Raw genomic sequence first — 11984 nt, 5'->3', positions numbered from 1 at the left:
TAAATGCAGCCTACTCCAGCTGTTGGACCACCATTTGTCCAGCAATCTGCTCCGACTATGACCCAAGGACAAGCTCCTAAGATGGTTGTCTCTAACGCATCGTTAATAACACCTAGTCAGCCTAGTCTGGTCTCCACAGTAACCACAGGGCCTGGTCCAGTGCAAGGGCAATTGCCACAACAGCCACCTCAGCAGCAGCCTGTCTCACAACAAATGGTATTGCAAGCATTGCGTAAAGTTGTCAACTGTATATTTAATTTGTTTTCTTTAGGACATATTTTATCTTTCGTGAAATGTAATTTCTGCTACATTTAACCTCCCTGGCAGTCTGATTATCCCAATATTTTTTTATTTATTAATTTTTTTATTTCCCGCTGGTTCCGCCCCCCTGCGACGCGGCCGCTCGCAAGGGACGGAACCCGGAAGACGGATGCTGGCATCGGCCGGAGGACACAGCGCGGCTCGTAGGAAGAAGGTAAGTGAAGCGCTGTGTAATCCCGAATGTGGCTCGGGGTTACCGCTTTTGGTACTGAAAATTAACCCCCGAGCCACACTCGGGAATACCGCCAAGAAGGTTAAGTGAGCCCTTGTAACAAGTTTCCTATTGAATTTCTGAAAAATGTGAACTCTTCAGGGGAGCAATATTTACAATTCATGATCCATGTATGGATGAGTTATTTCTCAGAGCCCGTTCACCGCAGCAGCTGCATTAGCCCTCAGCCAATAGTGTGCTCTCTAAAGTAGAAAATAAATATGTACTTAGCATTGCAATACGACAAGTTTACATTATTCATTATAAAAAATATAGTTCACCTTTAAATAATCTTTGTTTGCTTCTGCCAGCCCGGTACAGGAGGGCCAGCTGGGGTACCAGCCCAGCAGCCAGCTGTACCGCTGATTGGGGCCCCGCAGTTGCCTGCCACACAACAATCGGTTGCTAACAAAATGCTTGCCTGGAGTGGAGTTTTGGAGTGGCAGGAGGTGAGTTTTAAAAAAAGAAAAATATTTTTTTAACAGGTTGGTGAAATATCAGGAAGCACTTATCTAAAATTCTTCATTTTATGTTTTATGTTCTATATTTCCCTTCTCATTTAGAAGCCTAAGCCAGCCTCTGTAGATACCAATGCCAAACTGACTCGCTCCCTTCCTTGCCAAGTATATGTTAACCCTGGAGAAAACCTGTAAGTAGTATGACCTGTACTAATCTTTTGCCAATTGCATAAAGTATTGTTTCCCTCCAGCAGGCATGGATCTAGTTGAAGGACTTTTTTTTTTTTTTTTTATAATTCTGAAATCCCTCATTATTTGAGACACCTACATAAAGAAAAGTTGAGAGTTGCCACCTGGGATTTCTTGACACAGAGTGCTAAATAAATACTTTGCTCAAAATATGTGAAATGTTACATTGCCAAGCAAACAAAATCAGGTTGCTTTCTCATCCATTGAAGGGCACAGGAAGCCTTTAACCTTCAGGTTACTCTGCCACCTACAGGAGGATTGGACACTGGCAAACAAAAAAGAGGTAGGCCAGCCCAGTATAACCTCTACTGCTTCCAACATACAGCAGTTTTTTCTAAGAGGATGGATGTTTTTTCTTAGTTTGGCTGTGTAAGTCTAACCTATTTTTTGCTAACACTTTTTTCTGACTCTGATTTTTTTTTTAAAATCAATGAAGACTCTTCTATTTATCGCTGCTAGAACTTGTCTCTCCAATTGCAGCTATCCAGTGCGGCCGTCCTCAGCCTGTGTTTTGGAGTACCGCGTCCAGACACTACTGTACTGGACATTGCAAGGATAGCCTAGAAGTCTCCTTGGGCCACTTGGTTCTGTGTCAGGCTCCTTCTATTGGCATTATCTTAGAACTTGCTCTGAAGGCTCACTCAGTAATAGGTCGGTCGGGCCTAGCATTGGTAGCTACCCCACTTGCATAGGTTGCTTGATGCTGCGTGTTTGTAATCGGTGACCCCAGCTCACATGGTGCTTACTGCTCCAGAAGCTGCCTACTGATGATGCTGAAGCCTGATGCAGAAGCCACATCGTCAGAGTTTTTATTAGTTGGTCTAAATCACCCAGTTATTTGCTGACTCTGCTTGCAGAGGTTACAAGTGTGCTGCCACAGATTTTATATCTGACTTACCTGCAGCCTCTAGACTACCAATTCTTAGTCCTAACATCTGCACAAGGTGCTTACCCCAGTGTTAGCCAGGTTGCACTCTTGTGGCATCCCCATTGTGGGATACTTAAGCTGGCCATACACTGCTTGAATTTTGTCTGAGTCAGCAGGACTTGGATGGAATTTGAGCAATGCATGGCCAACTTACAAGAGAACTATGGGGTAAGTATTTTTCCCCATAGTTCTCTTTAGGGTCACGGGAGGACATATACTAACCTCCTCCCGTGACCCAAAGCTCCGTATATAGCGGGCTATTGCTCACGATATACTGGGAGAGCCGCAGCCGGGACGGATCCCGACAATACTGTTGTGATGAAGCCTGCTGCGTGCGTGACAGCTGGCTCTGCCTATCTAGAGGCAGAGTCAGCTGTGCCCGCCCCCTCCCCCGTTCATTCCTCCACTCAGCGCTGGAGGATCGGGGAGGGGGGAATCCCTGTGGGGAGCCGTGGCTGACAGTCACCACTCACTAGAGGGAGACAATCGGGAAGTGAACGTATCGGCTGCGTGTTTCTGCTCACTTCCCGTACAATAGAGCCGACCTGTGACAGCTTCTTTGTCACAGGTCGGCTCTTACTATGAGGATGAGTGGAAATCATTCACCTCATAGTTGGCCCACAATGGGGATGCCACAAGCAGGGCTAATTTTAGGGCCTGCACCTTGCGAAAGGGCAGGTTGGCAATCAATGGTATTGTAGGTTCGAATGTATGCTGAACCTTCAGAAATTGTTGCTGTAACAGACTAATTGTTTGCAGTATGGGTCTGTTCCCAACATCCCTCTGAAAGTGTCCCTTTTGTTAAGAACCTGAAAGACAAGAAGTTGGAATCTCTATCCAGAGCCACGTATTTTGTTCCTGCTTCCCTTCTGCAACCTGTTTTGGCCTCTGTATGGGTGTCTGGTTCAGGCTCCTGTAACAGAACCTAATAAAGGAAAATGCACAACATCATCGAGTTGACAGAGTGCTTAGTGCAGACACTTAAATATTTATATGATGCAGCACTGGATTCCATTCAACTGATGTGGCGTTATCTTGGTGGTTATGTGAAGAGTTCTGTAGTCTTACATAGACTATTTGATATTATTTTGGATAAAATCATCAAAAACATTACATACAGGGGAGAAACAATACTCGCCCTCTCCCTCACAAGGCTAGGAACAATCATTGTGAGAGTGCACCCTCTTTTTTTATTGCTAATACGCAGTCCTTTTGTTTTTCTAAACTAATGTTCCTCTTGTTAGGTCTTCCCTCGAACCATGGAATCTGAACTCTGTTTTTCAGACTCTTCTGTACTAACCTATCTAGGAAAACTTCTGTAAATAAAAAAAAACTTTCAGCTCTCAAGCGTTGCTCCAAGTGCTGTGTCGCTCTTTCCAGCTGCAGGGGGTGGTTGTAATCTGGGCTCTTGTCACATCCTATCTTGAATCTAAACAATGTCAAAGCCACACATCACTTCAAAATGAATGTTTGATATTCTAGTTTGTGAGGGTACCCTGGCACCCAGTGTGTCCATTTCCAGATCTGACAAATCATATTTTAAATCTCTACGCTGAAATATCGGGCCCCTCTTTTTGCTATTTACTGCTCACTCTTCTACAACAGTAAGTGCTTTCTGGGCTTAGTCACTAGGCTTTGGTTTTCCAGGTCTGTAAATCTGCGATCTGGTTTTCTGTCCATACCTTTCCAAGTTCTGTCAAGTGTATGTGGCTGTATCATCAGCTGCTTCAACCACAGGGTGAATTGATTGCTAATTCTCCATGAGCTTCTGAACTTTTACGTTTTGTTTGAAGGTGTCCTTCCCCATCTCTCAGTTTTTGGCACTGTTTATCTATGACCCATGGGTTACAGAACCTACAGTGCTGTGTCCCTCAATGATTGAAAGAGAAACAGAAATGTATGCTTTTTATTGTTAAATCCTTTTTTCACCTGTTCATTGTGGGGCACCACTCCCTCTCATCTTCAATTGTATAGTCAGGTGTTAAGGGAAGGTTGTTACCTTCCTATACACTTCTTTCTGATGGTTACAACTAAGTTATACAGCCAGTGTAGAGGTGTAGCCACTAGAATGAACAAGCCCTTTACATTTTACTTAGAGACTTATGTATAAAGGCTTCGATGAGTGTATAGCTGGGCAAAAGCCATTCGCACAGCATTTCAGTTGTAGATGGCACAGAGGAGGCTTGGAAATTCAGTTGTAATGTCATGCAAAGAGCGATCTCCTAGCCATTTACTGGGCGAAGCCTTTATACCTCAGCCCTTTAGTGCCTAATCCTCATGCATGTGGTCAGTATACCCACAGGTTAAAAAATCTACAGAGCTGTGTCCCTCAGTGAACATTGAAGAAAAAAATGTTGCCATTTTGTAAATGCTATTGTGCTTAATGAAGCAGTGCTAACATTTAGATGGCCTATTAGGTGGCCTATTCAAATGCTGTTAAATCTCAGGCTTTAAATTGATAATGGTTTCTCTTTATTTGCAGGAAAACCGACCAGTGGCCTCAAAAGTTAATAATGCAATTGATTCCGCAACAGTTGCTGGTAAGTCACACGGTCCAGTGCATGTACAACAATTTTTTTTATCATAATGCCAACATGCCAAAAGTGTTTTTATTTATTGTTAAAGCGGAAGCATCGCCACAAGTATAAAATGTTTGTTAAATCCCCCCCGGGAGCCCAGTGCACAGGATACTTGTCCCCATTTATATCTGTTCTGTGGTTCCTGAGCAGCATTGTCAGATAGCTGGCCCCCTCCTCCCTCCGTTTGTATCTGACCACACTGAACAAAGGAGACAGCATTTCTAATTGACAGCTCAGAGATAGGTGAGCGTGATGAAGAGGCACACACAGCCCATACAGCTCCACCGCCTCTACAAGGTGCCAGTTCTCCTAATCATGCAGCCCTGTAGGTGCCTTTTGTGCTCTCTTACATTTACATAAACACTAGCTTTACTAAACCCAGACCCTCCCGCTATTTCGGTGAAGATAAAACTATCAAACAGCCCATACAACTCCAAATTTTTTCTTTTTAATCTACAGACTACCTTGGGACCGTTATTCAGAAATTCTCGAATGGTTCAGTTTCATTTCACGAACAAGGATCTAGAGTCACTCAAGGGTCTCTATCGCATTATGGGCAGTGGTTTTGTAAGTTACTGCTTTGTTTCCACCATGTCACTGTTGCAATAGTATTGTTGTGTTTTTGTCTGTCACTGTTATAACTTCCCTGGACATAAATTTGCTTTAAAATTCATGCTTCTGAAATACATGTACCCCCACAGGAAAATGGTAGTCTACAGGAGAAAAGAATGGAAGGATTTGTGTGAATTCTTGTCAACCAATAGTACATAAAGGTAATTCACCGGCACACACTTGAATAAATCTTTGATGTATTGATATGTTTATTCAATACCAGATGTCACATTCTGTCATATGGTGCTAACGTTTCGGGTCCTAATGTTTCAGGACCCGAAACATTAGCACCATATGATAGTATGTGACATCTGGTATTGAATAAACATATCAATACATCAAAGATTTATTCAAGTGTGTGCCGGTGAATTACCTTTTATTTACTACCAGTGTTTGCACGGTGCCAACCGTGTGGTCAACTGGAGCACCACATATACCTTGTGGTTTTGAGACCGTGGCAGTGCGAATGGTATTTGGACTTTCTTGTCAACTAATGGTTTGCCCCAATTTGGCTCTACACTCCAGTAACCTGACAATATTAAACTTTTGTAAGATGAAAGAACCTTAAAATATGTTGACTGTATCAACACATTTCTCTTACTTGTTCCCTTTTGGTCTGTTAAATTACCATTGAAAGCATTTTCTTACGTCTGGGGAATATGTGTAAAAAATAACTGTTGTAACAGCCACAAAACCAGTACTGTCCTGTGTACTCTGCAGTCTTATCTCAAACAATATTAGCAACCCTTCTCAGCTTGCTTCTGTGAACAACAGGACACCTCTCTATGTTATAGAGATGAGGAGCGGGGTTGTTTTGTAGTCCTAACACAATTTCCGTCCTAGATTAACAACACTGCTCCCTCCATAGCTAACAGTACAGTAAGTGAGCGTCTTCAGCCTAAGACAGGAAGTGTTACTGGCAGAATTAACAGGTCAAAAAAAAAGTAAATTAATGCATCAATAAAAAATATAAATCAATAATGCTGACACAACCTACAAGGACAGGGAAAGGGGGGGCATCCCATTTTATAACTCATTTAATTCCTTCAGTATATTGGAGACACAGGAACAGTATGTAATGACTACGGGACACTAGTGCAGAGAACATGGGGGCTACTGTATATAACCCTGCCCACACAGGCATGCACCGCTTTTAGGTGTCCATTGGAGAGTGGACACCTCCCTTCTCCAGCTCTGATTTTTTTGTAGATATGTGCAATTTGTCAATCAAGTAGCTGTTGGCAAATTCACATTCTAGAGGATAGTCTCTCCATTTAGACATTGAGCACAGACTTTCTCAGATTATTTGGAAAATTCTTTGTGACAGTCCTTCAGTTGTCTCTGCAGGCCCCCCCTGGAACTACTTTGTACTGGGCTCCACTATTAATATTTGCCTGGTGGGCTGGCTTGTTACTGATGTGCTTTCCAGAGACAGTTGTGATAGTGTTTTGCAAGTGCTAACCATGTTTCTGTTTCAGCAAGGTTTTTATCTTTGGTGGCTAAGCTGACTGAGGTCATAGGAATATAGAAAGGACTGCCAAAACCAAATGGTGAAAGAGTTCAAAATTTTTTATTTTGGGGTCCGACACCACTTCCCCTTCAGGGTTTAAATAATGAAATGTGCTCATATGGGTTGCGACCAGGCAGATCTTTATTAAGTCTGCCTTAATACCTACTAATGGACTGTTAATGTGCCATTATGATCAACTGCGATCTCTCAATGGACTTCAAGATAGGGATTTTACAGTCAGTACAAAAATCCTTTTTTTGTCATGTTAGTTCGTCCTAGGGCTGCAACCAACTAGTCGATAACAATCGATAATGAGAATAGATGTTCACTTATTATCGATTAGTTGGTTGGATCCCCTAGCTCTCTCCTCCATGCTGGAAGGAGGGCACAGCAAGCAGTGGGCGGGTACAATAGCCAGCCTGCTATTGCAATTTGAAATGGCCAATAGCAGGTTGGCTATTGCACCAGCCCACTACCTACTGTATTTACATTCAGCTGCCATCTGCAGAATCTTGCCACTGGCAGCTGTCATTTCGCAGCTAAAGCTGTTCAAGCGCCATGTGCATACAATACAATTACTAAGGAAAAAATTATAAAAGGTGGGAATAGTCATTTTCAGTCTGAGAAATTCTGCTGCGGTAGGTGAGTTGCATTCATTTCAATGGCACCCCAAATGCGTTTCCCATCCACAGTGTGTTCTCCCGCACTGGAACGCACGGTATCGCAATGCCGTGCATTCCAGGGCAGTGCGATTGCAAAAAATTGTGTATGCAGTTTTATTCTGAAGTAACACTCCATTTGTGTATTTTATTTTAAATTAAGGATGGTGTTTATTTAATTTTTTTTTATCCGATTAATGGAAAAAATAATCGGCCAACTAATCAATTAAAACATTTTTCATTAGTTGCAGCCCTAGTTCATCCATAAACCAGGTGTCAACATGGGGCTCAGTTGATGAACCTATTGCTACATGGTCCCTAGTGACCATTCTGACTTTTCATCTGCCCGTACTAACTGAAAAGTCTAACTCTGAAGAGAGCATAGGGTTTGGACTAGACACAATGGATGCTATTAGCCTTTATAGGCATTCCTTTCTATCTTCATACTTGAAGTAAATGTAAAATGTGCGGAGAGCTCCAAATCTTTATTTTATCTTATTTTGAGCCACCTGCAATTTCCTAAAGTTTTGCCACCTAATAATATGATGTAAGAGCCTGTAGTCACATATGGTTTCAACATGATAGTTTTAGGTTTGCTAAGGAGGTAAAGGTAACTTTTATATGTTGTAGTTTAAAGTGTATATTTTTAATCTGTTCTTTTTCTCACCCTCTTACATTTTAGGCAGGTTGTGTTCATTTTCCTCATACTACACCTTGTGAAGTACGCGTTCTCATGCTGCTCTATTCTTCCAAAAAGAGGATCTTTATGGGCTTGATACCATATGATCAGAGTGGTTTTGTCAATGGTATCCGACAAGTAATCACCAATCACAAACAAGTGCAGATGCAGAAGATTGACCAGCAACGGAATGTAAGCAGTTCACAATGGCTTGCTACTCTGATTCTTCGGTTTTCACACCCAAGGTTCATTACTTTTTTACAGAGTGATTTTGAACACGTCGTAACAAGTATCTCCGATTATTTGTACTAATAATGGCCATATTAAGGGTTTCCCAAACCAATATGTCAGTTTTTGGTGGTTTCTAGTGAGCTGTATCTCTTAAGGTCCCTAGCAAAGTGATTTCTGAATGTTAGTTTGAAAATCATCTTACCTGAAACTGCTACTGCAACTTGCCATCATTACCTTACCTTGCCATCAATACTGACCTTAGATGGATAAAGTGGAGGGAGAGAGAGGCTTCTAGGACCCCTAAAGGAAAAGGAGCACATAACCCTTGAAGTGCGGGGTAGCCCCACTGCAAGAGTTAAGATATTTTTTGCCCACAGTTCTTTAAGCAGAAGGTATGTTGCCCATTCACTTGCTAATGGGTCATGAGATGGAAGAACTGGGGACTTTAGTGGGGAGATCTTACTGCAGGGCTGTTCGAGATATAATGTATCATGTTATTTTGTTGATTTAGTCCATTGGTATCTGTTCACAAATGAAATAGAAGGCTTGAAATAAGCTCTGCCTTCAGATAGTTTGTGCTTGCAGAGTTATTCATCTTTTACTTACACTGCTTTGCTTGCTATTGTAGGGTATATTGTTAATAGCACTTTGCTAAAACTAGTTTTGTAGGAGACTATATAACTAGTTGTATCATCTTATTTAGTCAGTTCTTGCTTTGCTGCTCTGCTTATCTTACTATACTGATTAGCTTCTTTGTGACTTATTTTTCTGTAGACACATAGCTTTAGTTGCAGTTTGCATACCCTTTACCTTTAAAGAAGATTTCCTGTGAAATGTAAGTCTCTATTTCTGACCCTTTTATTTGTGGTACCACGAGTTGCCAGGGAAGAGAACTGCAATTACAGATTTTACTTGCAGTGCAACCTTCAGGTATAGGACATAGTGGCTCTTTAAAAAAAAAAACCATCATTTCATAATCATACAAGACACAGGCTCTTTAAATCTTAGATCCTGGATTACCGGTATATACTTCAGGTGATTGTACACTGGTAAAGGAAAAGGCTGCAGGGAGAGCCACCATATAACCCCACTCTCTCCCAGCAAGCCTACATTTTTTGATAGTGTCCTTAAGTGATGGATGTGCTCTCTCTGATAGAGGCTTACCTAATTCTTTACATGCATGTATTATTTCACAAGCAAATTTTTGGTTTCCTTGTTGCGTCATAGCCACTGCGGCCTGGTCCCTGAAGAAGTTTGCTATAACGGGTAAAGCCAGGGTAGGGGTTTGACTCCTCTTCCAAGCTCTGTGAGTCAAGCTGAGTGGCTGTGCAAGTGGGGAGTCTATTCCTCTTCCTTGTTCTTCCTTTGTGCCCAGTGTGCTGTACTCAGTTTTTCACTACAGGTAGCATAGAGCACAGCTGCAACACTTTAAAAGATTTGTCGCAGCCATGTAGGAGCGTTGATTTTCTTTAAATTTGGCACCGGGAGCCCTGGGATCATGGCAACATGACCCTTGGGCTCCCTGTCTGTACTGGCACTGGTTTTCCTGATCATTTGGCACATGTGGTAGCTCCTGCTTCTGTTAAAGCCTATAACTGGTGTGGTAGAATTCGGCACTCAAAAATGTATAACACAACTCGGCACAGCAATGCAAAGCCTGGGCACCAGCTCCCTTGACGCTTGGCACATTTTGGGTCGATCCTTTCCACTCAGCAGTGTAAAGATCTGAAGTACCCCCCTAGGGGGCATAGTTTGGTAGTTCATTGGAGTTCCTAGGCACAGGGGCGAAGGGTCAGTGTCCTCCCTAGCTCACACTTTACGCCTGGCTCAAGGGGATAGGCGTGGTGATAGCATTCCTGCAATGCATCTCTGCCATCCTCCGTGGTCTCTATGGCGTCCTAAGATTTGATACCCGCTACCTTTCTTTCTAAAGAGGAATTTGCTTCTACCATGTCAGATTACATAAAAAGAATTACCACCCTTTCAGAGGTGGTGAGGGCAGGGGTCACAAGCGTGCCCATTCTCCTCTCCTCCGCTTACAGTCACTCCATTATTGCCGGAAGAGGTGGGTAAGGATGTTCCCTCGGATTCTAAAATATCTGATCAAGAGGATATGCTCTCTGTGGATTTTCCCAAAGCTTAAGAATACTGTTGATACCCTTATTCTTGCAGTACGCTCATGCGTGCCATTAGAGCAGGCAAAGTCCACCCTCCCGAAGGCCTTTAGCTTGGGTTCCCTGAAATTGCCCAGACTTTTCCTGGTAAGACCTTTCCGGTTAATTCACTTTTGGAAGCGGTTTTGTATGGTGACTGTTCCCACCCTGAAGAACTGTTTGCACCTATTAAGAAGTTTGTACAGCAATATCCCATAGAGGAGGACCTTCTGAAAAAATGTCCCTGTGTGTCCCAGCCCTTTCCTGTCTGAAGAAGACCTTAACATTCCCTGTGGAGGACGTTCCTGTTTTCAAGTATCCAGTAGAGGTTGGGAACCCTCTTTAAGGTCTTACCCTACCTAGCGGCTCTGGCCATGCAATCTGCTGTTGTGTCTATGGCAGTCTATGAGACTTCAGTGGTCTGGAATAGAAGGATGAGCAGGTATCCTGGATTCTGTCCTGACAGATCCCTCTGTTCTCTGGCACTGGGAAGCTTGTCTTACACTGTTGTGTGGAAAAGTTAGCTGTGACATTTCTTCTTTCAGTATACAAGAGATTCTCTGGCTTAAATGCTGGTCTGCAGAGCTTCCCTGCAAGAAGCGGCAAGAGTAAGCCGCTGTATGCCCAGTATCACTGCAGGCTGTTGCAACTCTGTATCCTGTGTAAGGTAAGCCGGCTCAGTCCATTGTTCTATATGTCTGTGCATGCTCTCACTAGCATGATGGATAGCCAACTCAGCGCATTTCTTTCTGTACTCTTGCCCACAAGATGGGGGTCTCTTGTAGCGATCACCTCTCTGTGGCAAGTGTCTGAACTAGCAGCCTTTTCCAGCAAGGAATTATTTCTGGTTTTGCATATGGACCACGGGGTGTTTAGGCCTAGGACTTCCTGCCTAAAGTAGTTTCTGTCTTTCAACCAGGACATTGTTCCTCCACTCCTTTCTCTGGCTCCATTCCACCACATGGAAATTTCCCTCCTTTGAATGTGGTTCCGCATTTCAGAGTCTATCTCTCAGCCACTGCATTCAGAAAGTCTAATTCACTTTTTGTCATCCCAGATGGTCTCCTGTAAAGGTCCGACACCTTTTCGCTCCACCGTCTCTAGGTTGCTTAGACCATCATTCGAGCTTATGCTCTCAAGGATTGGGTTCCACCCTTTCATGTCAAGGTGCACTCTACTACATTTGTGAGTGCTTCTTGGGCTTTTCGGCATCAAGCAGCCATTTCCAAGATTTGCAACGCTGCCACCTGTTCCACTTGCACATGTCCTCGAAGTTCTTCCAGGAAGATTTTCAGACCTCAGCTGATGCCAGCGTCCGGTGTAAGGTCCACTTTGTGCTGCAGGCAGTGTCCAGTTCTTTGTCGACTGTTAGAGTTTGTTTGCTGCGTTCCCCC

The 11984-nt window shown here is 43.1% G+C and overlaps 1 protein-coding gene across 1 annotated transcript in view; it reads left to right on the top strand.

Moving 5' to 3' along the window:
- MED25 (mediator complex subunit 25) overlaps positions 1–11984 on the top strand; it is a 58555-nt gene that overhangs the window by 22039 nt on the left and 24532 nt on the right. Inside the window, 7 exon segments of the mRNA XM_018562787.1 lie at positions 1–216; positions 844–981; positions 1096–1181; positions 4650–4707; positions 5206–5313; positions 7317–7319; positions 8210–8398. The exon segment at positions 1–216 is cut by the window's left edge and continues 18 nt beyond it. Coding sequence (XP_018418289.1) covers positions 1–216; positions 844–981; positions 1096–1181; positions 4650–4707; positions 5206–5313; positions 7317–7319; positions 8210–8398 — 798 coding nt within the window.

Source organism: Nanorana parkeri, unplaced genomic scaffold, assembly GCF_000935625.1.
Source record: "Nanorana parkeri isolate BGI_ZX_2015 unplaced genomic scaffold, ASM93562v1 scaffold600, whole genome shotgun sequence".
NCBI classification, from domain to species: Eukaryota; Metazoa; Chordata; class Amphibia; order Anura; family Dicroglossidae; genus Nanorana; species Nanorana parkeri.
The sequence above is the reverse complement of the archived record's forward strand: the minus strand, read 5'-3'. Positions and strand labels throughout refer to the sequence as shown.